Raw genomic sequence first — 27,972 nt, forward strand, 5'->3', positions numbered from 1 at the left:
TAAGCACTGAGCATTAATGATTTAATTCAGTGTTGAAGTAAAAAAAAAAAAACAAAAAACAAAAAACAAATTTTGAAGTGACAAAACCTATTTAGGTAATAAACCTCATTTAAAATATAAAAAAATTACTATAAATTGATCTGTTTGATCTTTTACTTTTATCATCTGATTTTATTATTCTTTTTATTATTTGTGATTATTGTTATTTTGTTTGAATTTTTAATTATTATTTTCTATTAAATCTTATTCTTACATATTAATCATAGTGTGTGCCCATAGAATGCCAGAGGCAGTGTTGAATGAATGTAGAATTTGGAATCAGAAAACCTAGATTCAGATACCAATTTTGCCACTCAGTAGCTGAGAATTTTTGGAAAATTCATATAATTTTTCTGGGTTTCAATTTATTCAGCAATAAAATAAAGGGGAGGAAATTGTCAGAGGAGCCTGGGGACTAGCATAAATAACTTCCAAAGAATATGCATGTTCCTGAGTCAGGTAAGGAGAGTAGATTAAACATAGAGGCTTCTTAAATTCATGAAATGAAAAAAAAAATTAATTCATACTGTCTAAATTGAGGATTTTGTTGGTATAATTCTATATATATTTCCTAATATAGGACTATTAGATCTGCTACTTTCAAATATAGTGGTGGTAAGCACCTCAATATGATATGTCTTATATGCTTAAATTTTAATTTCAATATATTCTAAGTCAGCTAGATCAGCAAATGAGAAATCTCCAAAACAATGCAGATCCTTCTGCCTAATTAAGTAACTTGAATAGAACTTAGAAACCATTTTTCAATTAATAGAACCCTAAAAAACACCCATGCACAAATATAAGCTCAGGTGAGAAAAGCCATACTGTACTAAATCCCCTTTGTAAGACTGTTGGAAGAATGATTAATATAAACAGCATTTGGCCTTTGAGTACTTATTGGTTAAAGCAGAGAAAATTCCATATAATTACTTGGTAAATTACATCTTTGATTAAAAGGAAGAGTTTCATTTGAGAATTATTTTCCATTTCATTCCAAACTTCGTTCCCAAGGGACTCTGCTTGTACAAAAATCTCACGATGTCTATTACTATCCTCTCTTTAAAAAATAAAAGTGTTAGAAGTCATAGCCATCTTTCCCCTCCTCTCCACCTTTGTCATTAGAACCATATTAACATCAAATGGTCAGTGGATCCAACTGTGTTATTCAGTCATTTAGCCACACTTGACTTTTTGTGATCCCATATGGGGTTTTCTTGCCAAAAAATATTGGAGTGATTTGTCATTTCCTTCTCCCATGGATTACAGCAAAAACAGATATTAAGTGACTTGTCCATGGTCCTCCGCCTAATTTTTTCCAAAGAAGTTGAAGAATTTGTTCAATTTTAAAATAATTGATTTTTTTGCTTTACTATATATATTTTTACCAATGATCTTATAAATATGCATTTATAAAAAGATGCAGTTTTTATTGCTTTTATGTTGAAAAAAATTTCTTATTCCTTCTTAGAATTAAAAAAGCATGATTTAATATATTAATGAAATTACTAATTCAAATCACTGAATAGTAATAATGAAATTTTGCCTTGATCTTTAATTCTGTATATAAAGTGCACATCATATTTTTGATATGAAAATCTTTTTACCTATATTAAAAATTGAAATCTCAATTTCTCCATTTTTTATTTAATTTCCTATTCTTTCTACTTTTACAGTGTCTTAAATTTCTAAATAATTTGTGTTTTATTAATATTAATAATAGTGTTGGTAATAATAGCTCAATGCTTACTGTAATCAACAACACAAAACTTAGTTTAATTGATCTTTTTCTAGCTTTTATATTTATTGCTAACAAGCACAAGATCTAGATTTGTATATAACTTTTTTTTAAAAAATACATGATCAGTAGGGAAATATATTTTGTATGATTATATAATGTATAATGTGTATGTATGTATATATATATCATGTATAATATATCAAATTGCTTACTTTCTCATGAGGAGGAGAGAAAAAAGAAAAAAGAATTTGGAACTCAAATTTTTTAAAATTAATGTTAAATTTTCTTTAAAAATAATTGGTAAAAATTGATTTAAGATATATATGGTAGATTAATATGGAAATATGTTTAAAATGATTGTAACATGTATAACCTATATCAGATTGTTTGCAGTCTTAGGCAGGAGGAAGGAAGGGATGAAAGAAAAGAAAGAAGAAAAACATTGGAATTCAAAATCTTACAAAAGTAAATGTTGAAAACTACCATTACATGAAATTGGAAAAAATAAAATACTATTAAGTAAAAATAAAAAATAAGTAAAAAATATACAAGGTATCTATTTCTTTAGCTAGCAGAATGTCTTTCACATACTATGCACTTAATAGATTATTTAAATGAATCTAAAACTTATAGTTTATTATATTCATGTAAGACTTTCTGAAAGTTTATAACTTAAAACAAGCCATTCATTAATATCTGTATTTCATATTTAAGGTGTGATTTTCTTAAATTTAAATCTTACTATGATAATTAACATATTGAAATTATGTCATACCAACATGAACTATATCGATTTCATTTGAAATTCTTATGGATTCTTAAGCTTTTGGTTTCTGGCAAAAGTTATATTTTAAATAGTTCTAATTATCAGTATGTCTCAGCTGCAGCTATATTGTGTTTTAATACTAATTATGCCTCCTCATTTCTGGTAGGAAATTTTTTAGAATTTCCTTTGTAAGCTTGCTGTAGAAAACATGTTTCTATCTGAGAGGATTACTTTGGATGAATACAAAGGCTCTCCTTTCATTGGAGAACATGTACACTTAATAATATGTGTCAATAATTTAGGATGGTGGACATTTCATACATATTATGAACTACACATTCATTCAGCTATTCGTAATAGAATCAACACATGTTTAAAAAAATCTGTTAGGTGCTTTATTTAACATGCCAGACTGATACCTCTCTTTGCAATACATGTGGCAAAGTGACAACTCCTCAGTATGTAAGACAATTCCTGTTGTGGTGAAGGCTGACCGATGTGACATCGTTCTGACTTACCTTTCTCACATGTCATTGTGTAGACCCCTGGCTCCTATCTGTCATGTACATGACATGTCCCAGTGAGGTTTAATATGACAGAACTCTTTATTTGAATCCTGTGGATCATGATCTCACCTGACAACCCCACAGCATTAACAGTGAAATTCACTCAGATACAACCATGTTGTGTCTGTCAGAGGGCTGAGGCAAAGTGTCGTGCTGTTCATCAGAACAAGGGAATGTGTTATTTGCTCTTTCGCATCAAGTTTGTGAAATTCTAAGGCAATAGAAATAGTCACATGTGAATTCAAAGTATTTGGTTACATTGCTCTCTGAAATGTTTGAAAATTCAGGGAAGTTCTCTGAACTCAATGAGTAAAAAACAAATTCATTCACCTGGGGAGAAAAAGTTGCTTCATATGATGTCATGAACCTCTGTAGCCCTAAGCCTTACCTTTGATGAATAAAGTTAAGCTTCCATTAGTTCTTGTGGCTAATCCTCCATTTTTAAAATTTTTATGCTTTTTAATATTACAACCAGGAAAACACCTGTGTGTTTCACATGTAACAGCTGCACTATGTAGGAAGGTTGATTTGTCAAAGTATTACCTGAGAAGTTCGTTATTATAAAACTGTTTTCAAGTTTCATCATCAGCTACTACTTAATTGCTATACTTTTTCCCTCATTATAGATCAACTTTTTTTTCAATTCCCTGAAAAAATAATGAATGAACAATATTTTGACATTTGGGGGTTTTTCCTGGTGAAAGGTTAAATTAAAATTCTTTCTGATAAAATAAATGTTACTGATGAATTATGTAGAGTAGAAAAATCAAGCTTTTGGCATTTTATGAGATATAATTGCAAGAAAAATTTTAAATAATAAATCTCAGTAATTTATAAGTTTGTATGAAAACACTTAAATGATTCATCTACATGTGGGAAAAATTCATTCTACATGAGATGCTTTCAATCTGATTGCTGAATGAAAGGTCTTTATGTCATTGTGATTAAAATGCAACTTTTAAAACTAATTGCTTTAATTTTAATTGACTTGTTAACAAGCATCAAAGATACATCTTCGTGTATATCACAATGATAATCACACATCAACTATAAATCTGTGTCCAAAGTTGTTACAAACTGTTTTTTTTTCTTTAATTCTTATATGTACAGTTCTTTCTTAACTTTTGTATACAATGACACATTTGAAAATGAAAAAAATTAATGGGAAACAATCTCATGCTTTTAATATTCAAGAATTAAAAATGGAATCTTTAGAAAGTAGAATTAATAAGGACAGGTATTATTAATTATCACCAAGGACAGCTCTCATAACTTAATAGTTAGGCTATGCAAACATTACAGGTTATGAAGTAAATATGGGTTTTGTGTGATTTATATCTATTTATATGACTAAAAACATATTTGTATTCAGAGAATCAAAATTGAATAGAGGAATTATAGGTAATGAAATTATAAAAAGGATACAGCTAAAACTATAAATTTATCTAATGTAGATTTATTTTATCTTCATTCTGAATCTAAATTTAAAAAGAATTATTTTCAGAATTCAGTTTTCTTAAACATTTGTCCTTTAGTGTGGATATATTTTATATTTTAATTAAAGAAATCATACCATCTCTAACAGTAGCAGGAATTTCTAATTGCGTATATAATATGCATTCCCCCCAAAAAAAATTGCTTCAGGTAAAAAAGTTAAAATATAGAATTTCACTCTTATTTGGTATAAAACTGGTTAATAGATTTTAAAGTCCATTTAGTAAATTTTTATAATATTGCAGTATTCACTTCCATGGTCAAAAATGTTTGGTACTACTAGAAAATACTATTCACAGGCATTTTCAAGGACTTTTCTTTGTTTTCTGTAAATCTGAAAATATTTCTCATAATCCATTACCTTGAACACTGCCTAAAAGAAAATAGTTTAGTTCCTTTCATTGTAGGTCAGTATATGAAAAAAAATGTTTGTAAATTTTCCGAACATATTTTAGTTATATAACAAACCAATGTGTATAATTTAAACTAATAACCTTTGTTGTAGGGGCTTTTCAAGACAAAATATAAGGTTATAAAATGTCTTGATAACATAGATTATTGAAATTGTGTATATCTGACATTAAAATACTTTACAGATATATACTGGCTGCACAACATCAAGCAATATATTTAGAGAAAAAAAACCTGTTGTCTATAATTAAATGACTGCTTCTCTGTTTTTTACAGACCTGATGGAATTGGAACCGTTTCAGTGGAAGAAAAAGAAAGGTTTGAAGAGATTAAAGAAAGGCTGTCTTCCCTTTTAGAAAATCAAATTAGCCATTTTAGGTAAGGTTTCAAGGTACTGTTTTCTAACCTATTTTGCAAAGGGCCATTGGATTACTCATAATTTTACTTCTCTGCTCACAATCCTACAATGGCTCCCTGATTGCCTGCAGGATCACATTCAAAATCCTTCGACTTCTTAATGCAAAGCTGTCTATAATATTATTTCATTCCACCTTTCATTGAATATAGTGAAGGGCAATTTCTTCCATATGAAATTCCTTTATTTCTCTCTTGGTAACAAACTTACTCTTCTATCAAGGTTAAACTCTAAGTCCTCCTCCTCTTTGAAATTGATCACACTGTGAGTTGCTACAGTCATTTCTTCTTCCTCTGCCCTGGTCTTATCACTTGCAGTCCATACCACAGACCTGATACTTATATAGAACCTTACACTTTATATACTCATATTTCTTAAGGGCAATGTGCTTGCCATGTGCTTCTTTGTGCGCCTGTACCTTTCACATAATAGACAAATTAAATATTAGAGAGAAGTGAACCATGGAAGAGGAGAGCCTGGGATAAAGGACACAAGTAGGCTTATCCTTGGCAAGGAAAAGGACCAGCTTATTAACTAAGACTGGAATAAAGAAGAAATGAATTTTTGTGACTCAAAAATATGAATGTACCGACTAGTGTTAGTGTATTGCTAAGGAATTTCCAATTCACTCAATTTTATATTTGGCTGTTTTAGCACTAGCTTTCTGACTATGAGGGAATCATTTTACCTGTTTCCTTATCACAAAATAAAATTATCCGTTAAACTCTAAATGACAATTTCATGTCTGTGCCAATACTAACTTTTTAATCACGTGAAGGGATTGAAACCGAAAAGTCAAAAGAAGAAGAAAGTTATTGATTGCCTTGCTTATAACTTTCAAGTAAATGAAAGATTTTATGATTAGTTTGAAAACAAATGTTTCTGTATTTATAGAAGATGAAGAGGAGTTATATTAAAATAAAAAAAATTTCATTTGGAAATTTGGAATATCTTAGGGATACTTCTCAGGGAGTTGATACAATCTACAAGTCCACCTCCCAAAAAATAAACTTGGAGTATTTATTTCTTACATATTTATTTTTCCTTTTTTTGTATGCATCCCATTTCCATTTGACATATTTATAGCTAACTTTTTCTCATTAAGATACAATTATTGAAACCATCCCAGGGATTTACATAGACATCTTTGTGAAAACAGTGTCCTTACACTAAATGACATGTTAGAAATCTCTGATATTTGATCTTTGAGTGATCTTGGCCAAGACACTTATCTTTTGAAGCCATTTGTTTCCTTATCTGTAAAGTAAGGATGTCTTCATTGTCCCTTCCAGGGATAACTCCATTACCCTGTTATTCCTTCCAGCACAGAGATGTCTTCTACCTTGAATCTTGATATAATGACATCTCAGATACTCATTATCTGTCAATACATATCAAAAAAGTTACAGCAGTGAAATTAATTCTTGTTAAAAAAAATTCTTATGGCTTACCTAGATAGCTATACAGATATCACTATCTAGATTATTCAAGAAAATGTTAAATGATCCTGAAAAAATTGACAATCTTCTTATATTCTCAAATCAATATTTATGTTAAATAGTTAGCTGAAAAGGATTTTCTTCCTTTAAATATTTATACATGTAAATATGCATACACTTAAGATTTGATATATGTTTTTAAATATATGAATTTATGAGTTTATGTATACATGTACATGTGTATAAATATGTTTTCTGTATGTTTATATATACATATATGTTAACTCAAAAATCAATGCATTTTTAAAGTTAAACAGTTTAATTGCATTAAAACTTTTAGGACACTCTGATTATGTAAAGGGACCAAATGGTTTCTGTATCTTATTGATTAAGGATTACTTCTATAAGTCTGTTAAAATATTTACATATATATGTAATGGAAGCTAATGCTAATTTAAAACATACCCTGTGGGACTTTGGGGACCTGAAATGCTAAAAGTAATCTGGAGATCAGTAGCATTCCATTCATAAAGTGTGTTACCTACAGTTTAATGAGAATAAACAATAGAGAAAACAATGAGTGGATTATGCAAATACACTGAAAAGATTTAGGCAGGAGGAGGGAAATACTGTACAAGAGCCAAATTTGTGTGTTACTTAAAACTGGATTAAGATTGTGGATGTACAAGATGATTAGAACAGTTTTGCTAATTTGCTAATAACCTGAAGAATCACTATACCTCCCAGCCAAGAAAGAAAGAAATCAATTAATTTAATAAATATCTTCTTGTCTAATAATGCCCCCTCAAAAAAAAAAAAAAAAGTATAGAGGGAGAGAAAGGGGATCTTGAGGGAAGTGTTAAGAGAGACAATATGAAAGGCAAATGGATTGCTAAAGATAATTTTGAAGTAATCTTCTACCATATTTATGTGACTTTGTGATTATAGACTGTACATAAGATCAGTAAAAATTTAGCAAAGCTAAAACTTGTGACATCATGAACACATTTTTATTTTAAAAAGCAATAAGCTATGTTTATTAAAATTTATTTTTCTAAAATGAATGTCAATTTAAAATCAATATCAGAGAAAAGAAGAAAACAGTTGTTTTTGTTTGTACAAACTTTCTACAACTGTAGAATGAAATTACCCCAGAGTTAAAAGTTTATGAGTGGATTAAATAGTAATGAAGCAGCTTTGGTACAAAAGAAAGTATGCTGGATTTTGGTGTCCAAAGATCTGTTTGTATCTTGGCTCTGTCCTTACCTGTCAAATTAAGGGATTGTAATCCACAAGGACCTTAAAATCTATGATCCATTAATTCAAAGAAACTAAGAATTCTTTAGTTAAACCAGTGAGTTTATATGAGGAGTTGCGTTTAATCATGTTTTTCTAGAGCACAGAAAACATGAATCTCAGGTTTTGGTATCATTTCTATGTTTTCCAAAGGAAAGATTTTTCATCTTGAATAATCTGAAAAAGTCAATCCTATTTCTCGTTTCCAGTTATTATTTGAAAGATGAATAAGTTGTAGCAAGGTGGCACTCTGAGGCCAGTAGAGCTTTTGTAACATTGTGAAATTTTAACATAGCTCGAGAAATTAGGGAAAACTTAGCCTAGATCCCCAAGATAGAAGTATCCATAACATGCTATATTCTTAAATAGAAAGAAGCCTGAAGAAGAGCAGCAAGAGAATATTACTACCTTGTGACAATAATTTTCTATGCATAAATAATTTTCATTCACACCTCTCTGGTCTTTCTCCCTCTTCTCCCCATGCACTTATATGTTCATATCAAAGAGCTGGTACATAAGAGATATGGTATGGATTCAGGTCAAGGAGCTTACTGGCTGGCAAAAGATACAAAGGACTTAAGTGTGTTATATGGGAAAGTTTATGAATATGACACTGAACATCAAGGTAAATGATGGGGAACTGGAAAATCACAATTTCATCCTATTATAGAATGAGAATACCTGCCCATGAATACATGTGATTTCATTTTATATTGAGGCTTTTTAAAAGGAAAGAAAGAATTTATTATAAAATTCATTTTATTGCATTCCTTATCATTATTCATATACTGCTTTAACATTTCTTAAAGCACATACTTGGAACACTTAACTACCAAAAAGGCATTCAATCTTTTCACTGCAGTAAACTCTTTTAATGTTTAGAGCGTTTTTGGTAGGAAAGTAAACAAACTATGTGCAGTTGAAAGTTTCCATATTGAAATGGTGAGATTGTCCTTCCTTTGCTGAATTCCATTATTAAAAATTAAACAAGGAATTATTATAGGAGCTTTTAAATTGGACATAAAATGTTTGACTTCTCTTTTTTGTTTATTTTCAAAGATACTGCTTTCCCTTTGGACGGCCTGAAGGTGCTCTCAAAGCAACACTTTCATTACTCGAAAGGGTATGTTTGTATTTGAATTTTCACATGTCATGTTCTTTTATTATTAAACTAGTGAAAGTTAGATATTCCTTGGCTACTTTTTTCCTTTTATGGCATTTCTCCTTGACTCTATTATACTACATCTTCAGCTCCTTCTCCCCACTTTTTAAAATTTTTCTCCTATGCTGATTTACATCTGCAGTCCTGTCTTCTGTACACCTGAGATTTCACTGGCTTTCTCTAATCCAGTTTATCTCTCCCCCCTCCAAATCCATGGGGATCTTTCTTGTCATCTGTCCATTCTGAAGAGCTAGCTAAGTTACCCTCACAAAGATCCCTTCATTCTATCCTTCTTTTTCATTACATATTCACTTCCTTCTCTTATGATGTTCTATTGTTATATTTCTCATCATCACACCACATGTGTTTCCCATCTTCCTTCTTTTCTCATAACACACTCATTCCTTATACTTAGAACATTTTCCATTTAATATCCATTAGCTCTTTTCTTCCTTTAATCCAAAATTCATCTCAAATTCATTTCTCCAATGATGTCTAATCTAATGCACCACAAATTGTTTTTCAACATGTAGAAATCCATCTTCCTATTACAAGAGAAAACAAGATTCCATGTTTGCATATTAAAAATCAAATTTTTCTAAGTCTATTTTTCTACCTTACCTAAAATATAAATATTTTCCATGAAGAAATTATTTTCTGCATCATAAAAATTAAAGTAGTGCATCAGTGTAGGATCTAAATTACTGGACCACAGTCAGAAAGACCTGGATTTAAGTCTCACCTTACCTTTGATACATATAAGCTATATAAGGTATAACTTCTGGATACTCATTTGGTCTTGGAGTGTTCTAAGCTAGGGCTTCTAAAAATTTTTCCACTTGCAACTTTTCACCTGAGAAATGTTTCCATGACCCCAGGTATAAAGATATATAAAATAGGTAAACAAATCAAACATTTATTAATCATAAATCATAATGTTGTGATCCTATATTCCATTATGAGACCTCATAGAGGGTCATGACCCATGGTTTAAGAAGCTTTGTTCTAAGTAACTCTAAACTTTGAATACCAGACAAGGAGCAATACTATGTAGGCAAAAGGAGTTTCTTCATTGAGACTTCTTAATATGAACACATTCATGTAAAAAGCATTATTGGGGCAGGGAGCAGGGGCAAATAAGGGAATGGATATGTAAAAATAAGATAAGTCCCACTTGTCCCCTATTACCATTAAGAATTTATTGGAGAATTTCAATAATTTGTGTGCTGATTTCATAGATTTGATTTACTGATTTCCTTTTAGATATTTTATTGTACATTATTGTCCTTCCAATAGGAAGAAAGAAGCAAACTTTATTCCAGAGATTGCAGAGGGAAACTAATTACTCCTACCTTATCTAGAGCAAGATGTTATTGAAAAAGCTAGTGGAGTAGTTTATTGTTGATTTAGATTTTCATAATATTAGAAATTTATATCAAAGAGCTTCAAGCAATAAATTTTGAAAAGTCTAGGCAAAAATGTACTGAATTAACAATGAGAACAATAGCAATACAAATGGATACAAGAAAAATCCATAAAAGCTCTTTCATGCTTGAAATTGGTATTCTGTTTGAAATACCCTTTCTTCAAAGCTTAATTCATTTGGTAGGTTTTTGCAAAATAAAAAAGTGGCAATAAGAAACTTACTCCTAACCATATTCTCTGACCAGTAATGAAAGATAATATTTGCCTCAATTGAATCTACTCCACAATTCAGAATTCAGAATTAGGGAGAAATATTTGGGGCCTTCTTATGTCTATCCTTTTCAAATGTTCACATTAGTTAGTATGATAATAGTCACCTTCCCTATGATCCACAGCTCTTCCCCTCAAAAAACCACCTTTCAAATTAGAACTCTACTGGCTTTTATATAAAGAAAGAAAAAGCAGAAGAAATGTAATAGATCACTTTTTTACACCTCTTGATCTTTTATACTCCCATTGATAAAAAAAAAGGTCATTAGATTCCTCCATTTATCTGGTCATGCTGTAAACTTTTGCTTGATTTAAATATTCTTCCTGTTCATAAAGTGGTAGAAAATCACATTTCAAGTAGTATTGAAATCTCTTCCCTAATAGTTAAATTCATCATTAGAACTAGATAGGGGGAAATTAACTTTCAATTCAATTTTGATATTTCTTTGATAATAACAAGAGTTAACATGGTATATATCCAGCTTTAGAAGCAGGAAAATGTAGATTCAAGTTCTTTCAATGGCACCTCCTAGCTGTTTTAGCATAGGCAAATCACTATAACCGCTCAGTGTCTCAGACAAATGTCTGCAGCTTTTAAGTTACAGATTGGTTACTCATCTGCATCAGTGAAGCAATTCTACACCTAGACCCCTCCCCACTTTTTGCCTAGGTCTCTGCTTCACTATCACTGTATTCCTTGGGAATTTCTGAGCCCAAGTTTCTCCTTTTGATTCCCTAGAACAGTAAAATTAAGGATCTTGCCTCTTTTTCTTCTCTCAAAAAAGGGAACAATGTTAGTTTGAAATATATAGATATTTAACCTATGGGACAATAACCACAAGGATTATTCAGGAAGTAAAATGTCTTGCGGCTGACATAAAGACCAATATGTGGGAGTGTTTTTCCCTCATAAAATTATGTGAAGAAAAAATGAATCTGTGATGAGATTGAATTTTGCTTTCATTTTAAAATCGACAAAGAAATGTTGACTAATAAAATTATAGCATTCTATTGTAGGTCAACATAAAATTGAGATGATTAGAAGCTAGAGTCCTAAATGATAAAGGTTTAGAAAAGGAATAGAATAATAAAGATAGAAACTGAGACTTTTATATCCTCTAGTGTTTACACCAATATTAATAGAACAATGAATTCATTAAACCAATGAGCTATAATTGTTTGAAAATTAATTTTGTTTCCACATTTTCAAACTATTTGCTTTATTTAAAAAAAAAACTTTATTAAAAGCAAGATAACAAAATTTTATGTGAAAATATATGTGTACTAAGATAAATTTTATTCAGAAATATGCATCCATCCCTAAGTATTAAGGGAAAGAATTCTTGGTCATTTTTAATTGTTTAAGTAGATAGTATGAGAGGAAATCTCTTTTAGGATAGAGTTTACTTAGAGTTTGAAAAATTAAGCATTCATCTTTTAAATTAATTTTTACTTTGTTATCTTTTAAGAGAAGTAAGGAAGACAAGATTTAAAATCCATGAGAATAGATACAGATAATAGACAGATGCCCTTTTAATTTTCCAGAGAAAGGTTAAATGTACATACGAGGCATTGAAAACTTCAATAAAATAACATTTTCTAAGACAAGGGAGTGTTTTCCTCTACTTTCCTCTAGTTTCTTCAGAATAACTGGTTACAGTAATTAAGAATACATTGATGAGAAAAAGAAAGGTGTTAATGCAAACACAATTCATACTGCTCATCCTGGGTGAATCTTTTGTTATTGCTTTGTTTTTCTTCTCACAGTGTAGTATGCAGAAAATCTGGACTTTGAACTTAGGGTGTGCTTTTCAAACTTTTCGTTTTTAATCTTTTTTCATGCATTGCAATTCTGATCTACAATTTCTGCTACACTGGATGGTCTTGAGTGTTTCCAGAGAGTGACTAACTAGTAATACAAAATGCTGACATGGCATGCGAAAGCTTTTGATATGAATAATAAATGAGGATTCAGACAAGAGGAATGGAGTATGTTTCAGATGACGAGCAATAACCCATTTACCAATTATCTTTCCCTTTGATATTATCTAACACTGTTTATTATGAATATTAGAGTTGAAGATGTTTGATTTGATTTGTTCCTGTTTTTTGGTAGGTTTTAATGAAAGATATTGCCACTCCCATACCAGCAGAAGAGGTGAAGAAAGTGGTCAGAAAGTGTCTAGAGAAGGCTGCCTTGATCAATTACACTAGACTTACAGAATATGCCAAAATAGAAGGTCAGTACAGTGAGCAATTGCCGAAGTGGCTGTGGGAGCCAGCAATGCCTATTAACTGACTATTCTGTGAGAAGTCTTTTCCTTTTCCTGAACAAACCTGTACCAGAGCAAGGGGAAATGTCTCATTAAAATCTCAGCTGGTGAACTGTAGAGCTTTTTCCTATTCATTGCTATAATATGCCTCCTGGGACTTTGCTTGAATGAAAGACCCAGGCTTCGTGCTTAAGTTGTCCTTTGTTCTTATTTTGAGTTTTCAAGAAACGAAAAGGTGTTTTCATGGGTTGTATTTTTTAGCATTACTGTAAGTATGTCTAACATTTAAACTATTGGCAGTATGTTCTATCCTGATCAATAACAATGCAATGTCATGTGAGATTGGGTCCTGATATTCTGTACTCACATTTAAAAATGGGAAACTTGTTGATATCATCAGTACTGAAATAAACTGATAGAACTACCTAGAGCTTTTAATTACTTGCAATATATTAATGCTTTTGAAAGATTAGATCTCATGAGAGAACTGTGCATTTTTTTTCTTTCTTTGTATTGTATTCATTAAGGATAATGATTTTTTATAATAATTTTAAAGGATATTAAAACTTGTGATTTGGCCACAGAACCAATTTTTTTTTCTTAAGGAGCATAGACTGAAATAATTTGAAAACAAGAGAAATGGATTGTGATAGTTTGTTTAAACATAAAAGAATATTTCAAAATATACATATGGAATTAACTCTGGGAGAATGAAAAACTTTTCATTAATGATTTATTTTCAAATACATACATTTTCAAACCATCTTCTAACAAATAAATCATCAACATCTGAAAATCAATAATAACTTTTAAACATTAAAATGCTCATTATAGAGCATATATAAGAATTAGCTAATTTTAAAACTGCTATCAAAATCACAGAAAATAAATAAGGATGATATGATTAACTATAGTATGAATTCTTTTTCTCTCCAAATCTGGTCAAGCTCTCTGACAAGCATGAGTTAACCAACCTCCTGAGTGATTAACAAAAAAAAGCCATCCCATCACTATAGCAACCAATATTATATCACGAGAGTAACAACATGAAATCTCCTTAGTTACCAGTTTAACATCATTAATTATGATATCATGTTGTGTTAAAGCAAAAGCGATGAATATTGGATCATTTGGAATAAATGAGAAAGAAATGTCTTAGTATTCGATTTATGAATACTCATTGAAATAATTTTGATGAGTTGGGGTTATTGGGCTTTCTAAAAATTGATAAAGAGAATGAATGAATGTAAAAATAGACCTCATAACATTTTTAAACTATATGTGAGGTAGAAAGTAGAGTAGAAGGAAAGATATCTATAGACAAATTTAGTATATAAAAATTAATTTTAAAGAAATTATCTGAATTCTATGCACAAAAACTCTTAGGGATGCTTTTTTTCTCCATTAAAATCCAATTTGTCTTCACTGGTAAAATAGACATAGCCCTAGGCCTAGAGCACAAGATAGTGACAAGAAATAGTATCTGTTTACATGTTTCAGATATAAAACTAACCTCTTTAAATGAAGGTTTATGGGTTTTTTTTTGACATATACTCCTAATTTGGACAAAAAAGGTAATGGGCAGCTTCATTTTCTTCCTTTTATTGGTAGCAGAGGTAAGATAATAATGTCAATTATGAAACTATTCCCAAAACATGGTCAAATGGGCATAACAAACCGTACGCTTTCAGAGATAAGACATGCCTGTTAATTAAAGGGGAAAAAAGTATTCCATGTTTTTGAATTCTGTTGACTTTAATTTCTTAGGAGAAAGAGTCATTTCAATTATATTTGGATTACACCTAAAATCAAATCACAGTTTAGTGAAAATAGAAAATGAACCACATTTTTTTCTGTACCTAATTGACTTATAACATTGGTATGATTTTATATGGAGTAATGTTCATTTCCCCCCTCTAAATTCTCTTTGCTTATGTTTTAGGGCCAGCAGAAAAGGAAACAGGTGATTAACCAACTCCCTGCATGCACATACCATTGTATTTAGTGTGTGTGTTGATGTTGTGGTGTTGATGTACCAATGTATTCCTTTTTGATTTTTTAAAAAAATTATATCATTTTGACCAGAAATACTCAGTGCAAAATACAAAGTTCAGCAATTGATAACTATTTTTCTTTATAGGGTTAGGGAAGAAAGACTATAGGTTCATAATAGTGGTGAATTTTAGTATATGAACCTGAGAACCCTGAGTCAGTAAGCAAGAGCTCTTACAGACATGTGTATGCACACACACAAGTATACAGGAGAAAGGAGGTACAGAGAAAGGGAGGGAGGGAGGGAGGAAAAAAAGGAGAGAAGGAAGGAGAAAGAGAGAGAGAATATCACCACTAAAGATAAGATGAAAGTGAGTTTAAGTTATAATACATGAGATTTATATAAAATGAAAAGTATATATTTTAATACTGAATACTTGAATAGACCCATGACATCATAGATGTATCAGTACACATGATGACATATGCATACCTTACTATGATGTTCAGCTTTTGTCTCTATTTTTCTCCAAATCCTTCATTGTGATCCTATCTAGTGCCTAACTTCCTGAAAGCCGTGTTTTAGCATTTGTTAAGATTGTTAAAAACTGGAATCAAAAATTGAATGTGGTTTGTTTCCCCAGGAAGTTTAAAAAATTATCCAGAATACTTTATGTTGTAGTTTTGTTTGGAAGCATGAAAGGACTGTATAACCTCTAAAAAGCCTTTCTTGTCCTGCTTTTTAGAGTTTAGAGAAAAAATTTGCATTTAACTACTTAGATTCCTAATTGAAGATTTCTAGTAAAATTTCATCTTTTGTTTCTTCTAGTTATCTCTAATTTTCAGCAGCCTGCTATCATGTTTACCTAGTTTTCTACAACAAAGCGTTAAAGATAAACTAAGACAGGGATAGGGGGAAAAACGCTATTAGTGATTACTAAATGTAGTTTTAAATGATTGTTTGGTGGTTGTACATTCTGAAAAGGACTAAAATGAGATCACTGTGTTAAAGTGAGTTACAGTGTGTCCAGCCATGGCTGATCACACCCATATGAGCTCAGAATGCTCTGCCACAGGTCGACACAAATAGTCCCTATTAATTTTGGGGGTAGATTCTCTAACTTTGCACATCTCATGTTTCTTTTGAGTTAATTCAATTTTTCTTTGCTCATAGAGCACAGCATCTTCTCTGAAAAGGGCTTTCCATGCTGGGTAGTCCTATGCTAGTGTCTTCCATGACATACAGTCAATTCTTAAGTTCTTAAGAGAATGCTTGAGGGTATCATTTTCTTGCTTTTTCTGACCACCTTGTAAGTGCTTACTCTGTGTGAGTTCCCCATAAAATAGTTTTTTTGGCAAGCATACATTTATTCTTGAACAATGTGGCCAGCCCATCGGAGTTGTGCTCTTTGCAGTAGAATTGAAATGCTTGGCAATTTGAGTTCAAGAAAGTACCTCAGGATCTGGTATCTTATCTTCCAAGTGATCTCCAGAATCTTCCTAAAACAATTTAGTGGAAGCCATTTTAAATGTTAAATGCAAGACAAAAAGTCAAGAATTCTCACAATGATGATTGCTAGTCCTGTAATGTCAGACAAGTCAGTTAACCTCCCTAGACCTCATTGTCTTTCTCAGTAAAATAGAGAAGTTAGATCAAATAATCTCTATTTAAAATTTTTTGTGTAGCACTTTAAGCCATTCACTAAAGCTCTTACCTCATTACTCCAAAAACCATTTGATTCACCATTGTTGATATTCTATATGCAATCTCCACATACCTAGTAGATGGCCCTGTTGTTGCCAAATATTTAGAATAAAAATAATATAAATCATTTTTACCAAATAATAATAATGACAATCATAATTTTTTCTGATATAAGCATCTCTCTACAGACTACTCTACAAACCATAGACGATCAACAAGATTGCCTTTCCAAATTGGTAGGACTTGCCAAAGGTCATCAACAAATGGCATGCCTTTAAGAATCCTTGGTTACATTCATACCACAGTGAAGCTCCTTTATAGAGAACTCTTTAAAAATATGTTATACTTTGGTTATTCCCATTGCTTTTGCGAAGTTGGTTTAAAGCTGAAAAAATTGAGCTACCTAAACGTTAAGTGACTTGGTTGCAAAGCTAGAATGAGAATCTCATATTTTTTGACTCCTTTACTATCTAGAGTACCATAGTAGCTGTGACCTATATCCAGATACAGACTGGTTCATAGCACATTAGCTTGACTCAGAGTATGTCATCCCTGTTAGAACCAATGAGAACTTCTGTCTCAAGAACAGGAAGATGAATTTAAGAAAAGATTGTTTAAATTTCCATTGAAACCACTTATTTGAGGCACAGGTAACTCTTGCATACTATAGAATCAGATTAAAACTAGCTGTTCTTCCAAAATGTGAAGCTACTTGACCAAAAGAGATGTCCAAATCATGGGATGGTATGGAATAGTAAAATGGCTGAAGATCTAAGAGATCTAAACTTGGAACAATTGATCTATACTCAGGCTACTACCTTCCTGGTTTTACTTCTCAGATGTCTCTCAAATTAAACTCAGTTTTCCATATTGACCCATGGATACTTTTATTCAGTCCTTGTACACTATACAAAATCTTCATTGAAAGTACAAATTAACAAATCTTGTGGGTTTAACAATTCTTATACATGAATTAAATTGTTTGCTCTTTCAAAATCTTGTCCTTTTTATCTCCCTTTGGATCTTATTTGTATGTTCAAAGAACACTAATCCTCCATTTTGGGAACTAGATATGAAGAATCTATATCATGTACATGTGTTTTGTTTTCACACTTGTTTTAGTTATGATGTTATTTCCTAAGAAGTGAATATAAATACATTTTCCTTATTACTGAATAGGAAAGTGGTTGTAGATTTAGAATATTATAAACATATACAATTTATTTTTTTAGCTATTCTGTAAAACTGTATAGTGATTAAAGACTAGTTGCATTCACTCTTATTTTTAATTAGAGGCTTAAACTGCACATTGAAACATTCATTTTTATACCTATTTTTTCTGAACTACATACCTTATGAGTGAAAAATGATTCATCATTTTTGGAGTGAAAATCATTTATTTTTAATTCAGAGAATCACATGTTTAGAAGAGTATCAATCATAAAAGTGAGTATTAATTCACTGCTTTCTTTCCCCTACCCCCACCTCAAACACTGAGTATCATATTGTGCTGAAAATAGAAGAAGGAAGACTGCTCCTTAGAACTTGCCATGACCTGTGATCCTTTGCATAGATTTGGTATCTGTGCTTATTATCAATCTAGAAATGCAGAGGTGCCCTAGACAAAAGGTACCACACAGTGAACATGCAAATTCTTTGTGTAGTAAGAATCTTTTTCAGCACTCTGGTTGCCAGGTTCCCAGGTCTAACCCCCAAGTGCTCTCATTTTCCCAGTGTCTCAATTGAACTGGATATAGAGTGCTTTCCCAGAAGGCTATGCATGCTTAGCTTTCTTTAAGGGTAGAAGTTGAACAGTAAGCTGCCTTTATATCATTCAGATGTGTTTGGATTCTGGATGACACTTTAACTTAGTATACCATTATCAGAATATAATGAGGAATGCAAAATTCAAAAAAAAAGTATCTGTTCTACCTAAAACTTAACATATGTTTAGCAAACACAAAAGCTCAAAAGTCACATGCTGCCCTATAAATTAAGTGTTTTTTTCTGAAAGTGGCTAATTTATTAACACTTCTAAAATAATAATATAAGGCAATATTATTCCTTTACTGCTTTCCATGAAAGAAGTTTCAGAAGTGTCTCCTGGGAAATTTGATTGTAAATGTTCATAAATATGCCTCCCCATATATTTAGGGAGTGTTCTGAAATAGAAATAAAAGATCAATATGATGTGACCTCATCACTATGGAAAATGCTTTGACAGGTGACTTGTACATTAAAAAAAATTTCACCAGAATTCCTACTCTAAAGAGCATCCAGATAAAAATTAACCTCATTTCAAGTGTCATAAAAAGAGATACTTAGGTTTACAACACAGAACCATGCCCTGATTGTGTAAACTTTATTACTCCCTCTGTGAATAAGAGGTCATTTGTGGGCATTCTCTTGCTTCTGCATAAAACAAATATCATTTTTCCTTGAGTAGAGCAAATTATTGTCATTTATTTATGATTTGAGACATGTCAAGTAAACAAGCACATATTAAGCACTTAACGTGTACCATGCTAAATTATGGGAATACTAATACAAATATAAGCAGAAAGACAGCCCTTGTCCTCAAGGAGCTTACATTCTTAAGGTGCAAAAGCAGGAAGGGGGACTCATTGTAGAAGGAGTCTGGAGAAGGTGAAGACATGGCTAACCTGGGCATTTTCTTTAAATTAAACTTTTGGGGGGAACCAGCAAATTGAAGGAACCAGAAACAGAGAAATTCAGAGAGCTCATTATGCCTTATGTAAAGCCACATAGGCTAGTTATTGACAGTATAGGTATTACAATCCTTGTGTTTGATAAGAAAAATGTACTTTTACAGTAAAATTTAAGCTCTCTTAATTTGAAATGCTTATTAATTTGGACAACAACTATGTTAAAGTCAATTTTTGTGTTATCCATAACAAAGGAATTGATAAATAAAAGTGGTATGAAACATATTTAAATGACATGAGGACGAGCTTTTCCAATGGGCTCATATGCTTCACAATATCTGTTTGCATATCTATAATTTAAATGCTCATTATTCTTTATATTTACAATTTATAAAGATACTTCAAAAACTTCTAGCAAGGTATGCTTTAGTCTGCCAATTTGACTGTGTGTGTAGAAGAAATATCTAAACTGCATTTTTAATAAATATCTTTTGATTTGTAGTTTTTACTAATTCGGAGACCTTTCCTATATCAGTTGGAAATAAATGAGGTTTCCCTATATATAATTGTATATTTGCTTCCTGCCACCTTTTCTTCCTTGTTGCTAAAACCATATAATGTTATCAGAATTTATACATGGCAAAAACAACATAATAAATACTATATACTGAGATTTGTGATTTCCATTGATGGAAAGTATATTCAATGCCTCAATTCATGTTAGGACAGTAGAACTAAGTAAGATCTATAGGAATGACTAAGAAACAAAGAAAAAGAATTATTTGCCTATACTGTGAGACGCCTTTACATGTGCTCTCAAAGGCTTTATGTATCCCTCCAATTAGCTGACACAATTAGCTGTATTCTGCTGTTGCCTATCTTAGGTTGTGACTAGCTCAGATGACCATCCAATGTAAAAGTCAATTGAAGACATGAGGAGAAACACTTTTATCCATTTTATTTGTCCTGGCACCATATTTGTTACGCTTATTAGACAAAAGATTCGTTTCAAAAGTAGAATTCTATTGAGACTCTAGTGAAAACAAGTTTTTTTTTTCAGGTTAATTCAAATTTAAACACATAAAATTAGAAGAGCTCATTATACGATATAGTCAAAAACACTTTACCTAAAAATAAGTTATTAAATAGAAGTTCACTATTGGAATTTTTACTTATTGAATCACCTAAAGCATAACTTAATCATCATATAAAAATGTGGAATATATTGCAAAGGAAAGTTTAGTGGTGGACTCTTGAAATTTATTAAAGCTTAATTATAATACTGTTTTCAGAATCCATATAATAAAAATATTAAAGTGAAACTTCTTTATAATGAAAAGATTTTGTGATCCTTTGAAAACTATACTTTTAATAGCTGATCAGCATACCTTAATGCTTGCTAAAGCCTTTAAATATATTATCAAATTTGCTTCTTCCAACAACTGTGTGAGGTATATATATTATTCCCATTTTACTGATAAAGATAATAACAATAATTATGACTGAAAGGGCTAAATGACTCCCCAAGGTCATTTAACTAATATTTCGATCCCATATTAGTCATTCAGTCTATTTGGTCACTTACTTAGAAGGATGTATGCTGATTTCTATTCCATAGAACTGTTGATAAGAAGGGGAAATTTTAATTTATAGGACTGAAGATGAGTATCTATAAATAATTGTATGCCTTCTAATGCATTTTATTTGAAATGGGAGCTGAAAGTTTTCCATCTTTAGAAGACATGTAGGAGCAGAAAACTGCATTTGTGTCATCCCAAAATTCTCTGACATAATATCTGGATTTGTGAGGTTCAAGAAAAATAACAAATAAACAAAAATAAATAATTTGATGGGTTTCTACAAACTGATAGTATATCTTCTATCTCCTTTAGCTGTCTCCTAAAAAAAAAAAAAAAACATACTAGAGCTAGAATATTTTAAGTCATTCTGATTTAATTAGGCTTTTAATAAATAAAAATATTTATTGCATATCCAACAAAATATGTGGATAAATACAATGATTTTATGGTGTTTTAGATAAATATAACAGAGATAAGATGATATCATCTTATCTTCCCCCTTCTCTTTCCTTTGACTCTTAGGCTTTGCTCCTTTGAGCAATCTTTTTCTCTCTACTGTCTCTTTCCTCTCTGTCTACAAACATGCTTAGGTTTCTGTAATTTTTTTTAATTTCTTGTCTCTGGTACACCCTTAAGCTATCATTCTATGTTTTGTCCTCCCTTCATCCTTAAATTTCTCAAAGAGTAGCCTACTTTCACTTTCTTTGTACTCTTAACATCCCTTCACTTCTGAAATTTTTTGCAGATCCAGCCATTCTATTGAAACTACCATCTCTTAAGTCAGCAATGATCCCTTCAATGGCATTTCCTTTGACCTTTCTGTGGCATTTTGTATTATTGGCCACTCTCTCCTTTCTGGATACTCTGCTCTCCTATCTTTTAGTTCACACATTTCCTTTGAGATATAAGAGGTGTAGAGTTGCCCATTGACCATTTTTCCATTGACCCAATAGGGTTGAAGGGAACTGTGTTAATCAGAACAGCAGTTTTCCTATTATATTGTGGTATTTTGACACATTTCCCCCATAATTTTATATTATTAACACCTAGATAAAGCAGTTTTATCACAAGTAATTCCCAATTTCATTGGACTCACAGCTTGGGATAAATGTACATTCATATACTCATAAATGTGTATGTGAATATATATGTATATATTTATATGTCTCTGAGAGGTTAAAGGATTTGCCCCTGCTCATACCTACCTGAGATTTGAATGCAAGTCTCCTGAGTCCAAGAGGACAGTCCATAAATTATGTGGAATTTCATAGGTGTTAAGAAAAAACAAAAGACTTCTAAAGTATATAATAAGGCACATCGATCACATATAATACAGGTCCCAGATGCTCTTTTCATGCTAAGTGCCATAGCTTTAAATCAATACTAAAAATCCACACAACCTCAAATTTCACAACTCCAAAAAGTATCTTCCTGGTGAACAGCTGCCTGTTTAAGTTCCGCATATATCTAAATGAAGACAGCACAGAAAATAGTAAAGTGCCTATGGACCCTCTCTGTCCCTGTATATATTTTCAGCACTTGCGTATCTCCTCATTCAGGGCCTGTTCAGGTCTGAGGCCAGATTTGACTCCCATGCTCTAGCATTTTCTGTTTCAGCAGTGAACAGCTCCTGATCTAATTTAATGTGCTTGCTACACAGACACATGGAAATCTCATTACAAGTGCTTGTCACCTATTCACCAAAAGGTCTTAGCAAAGATGTCATTTTGCTCAGCTCAGTTAGCAGTGTCTGACTTTGCCTTCTCTTATAAAGTCTGTGTGTAGCTCACAGATAAATGCATACTTGAAATATCCTTCCATCAGCAGTCTTTTTGTCATTGTCTAAAAGCAAAGTTGAAAATGGATGATGACGACTGTTTATTTACTCAAAGGTGTCAACAGAGAAACTTGGTGACACACACAGCAGCTTGTCAACTACAGCACCTTGTTAGTCTGAGCAACATAAATGCGTTAGAAAAGTCTCTACCAATTTGGCAGAAGCAATGTAATGGACACTGACAGACAAGATTTCTGCACTTTTGTAGCTAAGAGGGTTTGGAAACATTTAGATGTAGAACAAGTGAATTTAGTTTGAGAAATGGTGAAGGTCCATCATTTGTGGATCATAACTTAAAAGGACAAGTAGGCTTCAAATATTAAGTGAAAGGATCAAATTAAAGCTTTATGTAAGTCTTAAATTTTATTTTTTCAAAAGAATGATTTACAAAGAAGTCATTTGATAGCTGAACATCTATCCATGTGCTATGCATAGCACTAGAGTAAACATAGAGGCCTCTGTGTTTGAGTTGCATTTCAATTAGATTTGACTCTCCATGACTCCATTTAGGGTTTTCTTGGCAAAGATACTGGAGTGTTTTGCCATTTTCTTCTTCAGCCCATTTTACAGATAAGAAACAGAGGCAAATAGTTTAGTGACTTGCCCAGGATCACACAACTAGCAGGTATCTAAGACCAAATTTGAACTTGGGAAAAGAATTCTTCTAGACTCCAGGGCCAATGTTCTATCACTATGCTACCTCACTGCCCCCATATACAGGATAGCATGATTCATAGACCTAAGACTTAATAAGGTCTTGTGTAACTTTCAAGATTGGATAGCTAGATGACAGTGTTTAAAACATTGAGTTTAGAATCTGGAAGGCTCATCTTCATGAGTTCAAATCTGGCCACAGACGTGAATAATGACTTTGACCTTATAGACCTCAGTTTCCACATTTGTAAAATGAGCCAGAGAGGAAAATGGTTAATCACTCCAGTAGCTTTGCCAAGAAAACCCCAAATGGGGTCACGAGGAGTCAGATATGACTGAAAAATGATTTGATTCACAACAAACTTTCAAGTTTATACTAAAACCCTGCAAAAATTACAGTAGTGACTTTCAGTTATTTAGTACTTGAAAAAATAAAAGACCCAGGAATCACAGCATCTCTTGGGCATGTGTGGTGGAGATAGCACAAATATTATCATTCCCCATTTTTCAAATGAAGAAACTAAGGAACAGAAAGAGATTCAGAATTTTACTCAATATCATACAATTCATGACTGTGGAAAAATGGAATTTGATCCTTACATCTTCTAGTATCACTGATGCATATGCTGCCCTACCTCTCTTTGAAAATTCACTTAGCTAATATACATGAAAAACATTTTCATTACCACAGAGATGAAACTGCAACAATCTTATGAGTTTTTAAAAAGCTACATTGTTATCTTGATAGGTTTTCATTACGTACAAAAGCCCACAAAAAGACATTTCTGCAGGATTTTTTTTTCTATCATCTTTTAGGGCTGAAATCTGCAAATTGTATTCATTCTTCATTTATCACATATCTTCCTAATGCTTTGCTCATGAAAGTTCTCACCTCATGAGTTATCTGACTAGTCAGTCCTCTGGGGCCCTAACTATACAATTCCTACTTCCAACTCCCTAATTCACTCCAGTACCCCTGTACATTTCTCTAGGCCTTATTTCATCTGGATTCCAAGACTTCCTGTGTCATTTTCTCTCTATATGTGAATGTTTTGTAAAACAACTGTGGGGTGTCTATTTTGGATCAATGTTAAGTTTTTTTTTATATAAAACTGCAGTATCAAAAAGGAAGTGGATTTGGGGAGATTTAAATAAAATGGAAGAGAAAGAAAATAGTGAGCATAAAGTATATGGATACAGTCATGATTACATCTTTTGAATTTGCAGCCAAATATAAATAAATTTATTCTGTCATAAATACACATGTACACATAGAACACAAATAGAAAATAACATTACAAATTTGAATTATAAAATTGAAGACAGATAATTTAGGTTGGGAAAGTAATCTCTAATTTCAGTGGTAATCATTTAGCTAACATTTTTATTTAAATCTAGCTAAAATTCAAAGAAAAACTTCCTACAGATATTTGAGTTTAAGACTAAAGCAAAGTTTAAATCACTTTGAAGAATACACATTTAACAATGTGGTTATAGATTACTGAGGCATTATTCTTCGTTGAGAATATTATTATTATTATTACAACTCAATTAAACTTAGTGCTAACTTTATATGAAACATTGGTTAGGGATGAGGAGATGGGATTTGAAAAAAAAATAAACATGACATAATCCTAACCCTCAAAAGGGTTATAGGTTGGTAGTAAGAGACAGAGACACAAAGAAATTGAGAGATAGCATAGTGAATAAAGTGCCTTCCTTAGAAGCAGGAAAAACAGAATTTGAATTCTATCCCTAATTCATACCAACTGTGTTGCTCAGTGTCACAAGCAAGAATTAATTGCCAAACTGCTTGAGTGATGGAGTTTTTATGCATAGAGTTTCCTGCAAAGGTGAAATTCCAAGTCTGGACCAAAAAACCTGAAAACAAAAACAAAACTGCCAAACAATTAAGAATGTGCTTTTTAAGCAGTTTAAGAATGGGAAAATTACATCCAGCTCAGGGAATTAAGGAAGGTTTCCTGGTAGAGATGATCCAAAATATACTGAGCATTTGAGGATGGAGTATCCTTCAGCTCTTCTGATCCTGGAAGACAATGGGACTGTATGGGACAATGGCAAAAATAATGGATTAGGAGCCAAAAAATCTGGATTCAAATCCAGAACTCTCAATTATACCACATGAGACTTTGTGCAAGTCCCATTAAGCTCTCTAGGCCCCAGATATCTCTTATGTATAATGAGGAGGTTGGATATGATTACCTTTGAGATCACTTCCACCCTTAAATCTGTGTATGTGTCTATAAGAGAGAACACAATATAAAAATATGATAGAATTCTGTAATATCTATTCTTTGTAATTGAACCATCTCTTCCTTTTTACGACACTGGAAGTAAACTATTATGTCTTTTCAAGGAATCTTTTGAGGAGAGGTAATGAAATCCCTTCACTTAAAATAAACCTGACATTTTAGGTCCGTAGATGCTGAATAGTGATTAGTTATGTTGGCTTATAGAATTGCTCAATTTGGATCATATCCTATTCCCATTGGCCTATACTGTAATGGCTAATTCCCCTTTGTCCCATAGCTAGCCAGTAGTTTAGAAATGCATTTATTGACATGAGAGGTAATCCAGGTAAAGTTGTTAATTTGACTGTGACCACAGAACAATTATGCTAAAGCACAATATCATTAGGGTGACTAATTCTAAGGCAGAATTAACTGATACTGTTACTTTAAATGACTGGGTCATTAAACTGATAGGTCCCAGAGGTAACTGTGGAATTAGGAGACCAGAACTATTGTTTTCAAACAAATCTAGTATTATAATTCTCATTGACTTTCAGCAGTTGTGGTAGATAGTCAATCCCTTTCTGGATTAGTGCTGTTTTTATGAGTACCTTTTGTCTAGGATAAAATTCTACAGACTTGGAAAACAAGAAAGGATCTCGGGTCCAGCTTTTATTCAAAAGGAGACTTACATTAAAATACAAGTTAAAATAGAAGAGATAGGAGCATATAATCTAAGTAATCCTAGTATTGCTTAACCTCTCTGAGCCTCAGTCCCTTATTTTTGAAAAGTAGTAACACATTATTATGACTGAGGAAAATGCTGAGTAAATCTTAAGTCCTTCAAAGCTTTGATAGATAGAAATCATTGTTTTTTCTTAAAACATTCCTTCCATTAGGGCAGTTTTCAATTCATTCATATCAAGCTTTTTTTTTCTATGTCCTCATATAACTCTTACAAAAAGGATCTTCCCAAGAGATTAGAAACATTTTTCTAGATCTTTTTAGCATTTTGTGGATAGCTGAGGAGAATCACAATTTAAATTGTGCAGCCTCTTTTTTTCCCTTCCTATTCAATAAACTATGTCACCTATCTTTACTGTAGATTTTATATAATAGTGAAATTAATCATGTAAGTAGAACAAGCCATGAAAATAGACAGTGTTCACCCACACCATATGTTATGACAATCAGGAAGTATTATTGAACACTGTGGTAGCCACAGAGAAATTGATAATGGATTCATCAACTCTAAGAATTATTCCCCTTCTGGAACACTGAGCCCATTGTCTGAGGAGGTTTAAGAGAATGGAGGATAGTCTGGACTAACATGGTGTACCTCCCTCTCAAGTGGATTAAAACCCCAGAGATGTCACTAGAATCAAATATTCAGGGGTCCTCCAGAGAATGGGCTCTTAGAATCCTTCCCTAAGAAAGCTTCCCTAAGGCTGCTAGAATGGAAGATCAGTTCCAGAGGAATTCCAAAAACAACGCAATTTCTGGAAAAATCTGATTTGAAAAGGACCTCAGAGGCTAACTAATTCTGTCAAAACATGAAGAATACCCTCTCCAGCATAATTAATGAGGATCCATCCAGTCTTTTCCCAGAGATCAGCTGTGAACAGAAACCCGCCATGTCTACTTTTAAACAGCTCTAATTATTAAGGAACCTTTCCCTTAAATGAAGCCTAAATTCCCATTTCTAAATTTTCTTCATTATTCCTAGTTCTTCCTTGTTGTATCAAACAGACAAATCTATTTTTTCTTTTGTTTTACAGCCTTCAAAATTCTTAACTATTATAATTCTTCCCCCTTCTCCCTTCCCTCATCCACATACACACAAAAGCTTCTCTAATCTGCACCAGTTCCTTTAATTTATAATTATTTGACATGAACTATGACCCTTCACTATTCACTATTCATCTTCCTTTGTATGTTTTCGCCTTTTTAGTGTTCCTCCTAAAATGTTAGACATTTTATAATCTGAGC

General features: G+C 32.0%; 1 protein-coding gene across 5 annotated transcripts in view; it reads left to right on the forward strand.

Moving 5' to 3' along the window:
• The window catches only part of CADPS2 (calcium dependent secretion activator 2), a 678,782-nt gene that overhangs the window by 529,825 nt on the left and 120,985 nt on the right, over positions 1-27,972 (forward strand). For 3 of the 5 annotated variants that reach the window (XM_052001541.1, XM_052001542.1, XM_052001543.1), the window contains exons 14-17: positions 5,294-5,395; positions 9,227-9,290; positions 13,141-13,264; positions 15,240-15,260. In XM_052001541.1, the coding sequence (XP_051857501.1) occupies positions 5,294-5,395; positions 9,227-9,290; positions 13,141-13,264; positions 15,240-15,260 (311 nt within the window). The remainder of the gene's footprint in view (positions 1-5,293; positions 5,396-9,226; positions 9,291-13,140; positions 13,265-15,239; positions 15,261-27,972) is intronic. The other 2 variants (XM_052001544.1, XM_052001545.1) reach the window with 1 other exon arrangement.

The sequence above is a fragment of the Antechinus flavipes genome, chromosome 5 (assembly GCF_016432865.1).
Source record: "Antechinus flavipes isolate AdamAnt ecotype Samford, QLD, Australia chromosome 5, AdamAnt_v2, whole genome shotgun sequence".
NCBI lineage: Eukaryota > Metazoa > Chordata > Mammalia > Dasyuromorphia > Dasyuridae > Antechinus > Antechinus flavipes.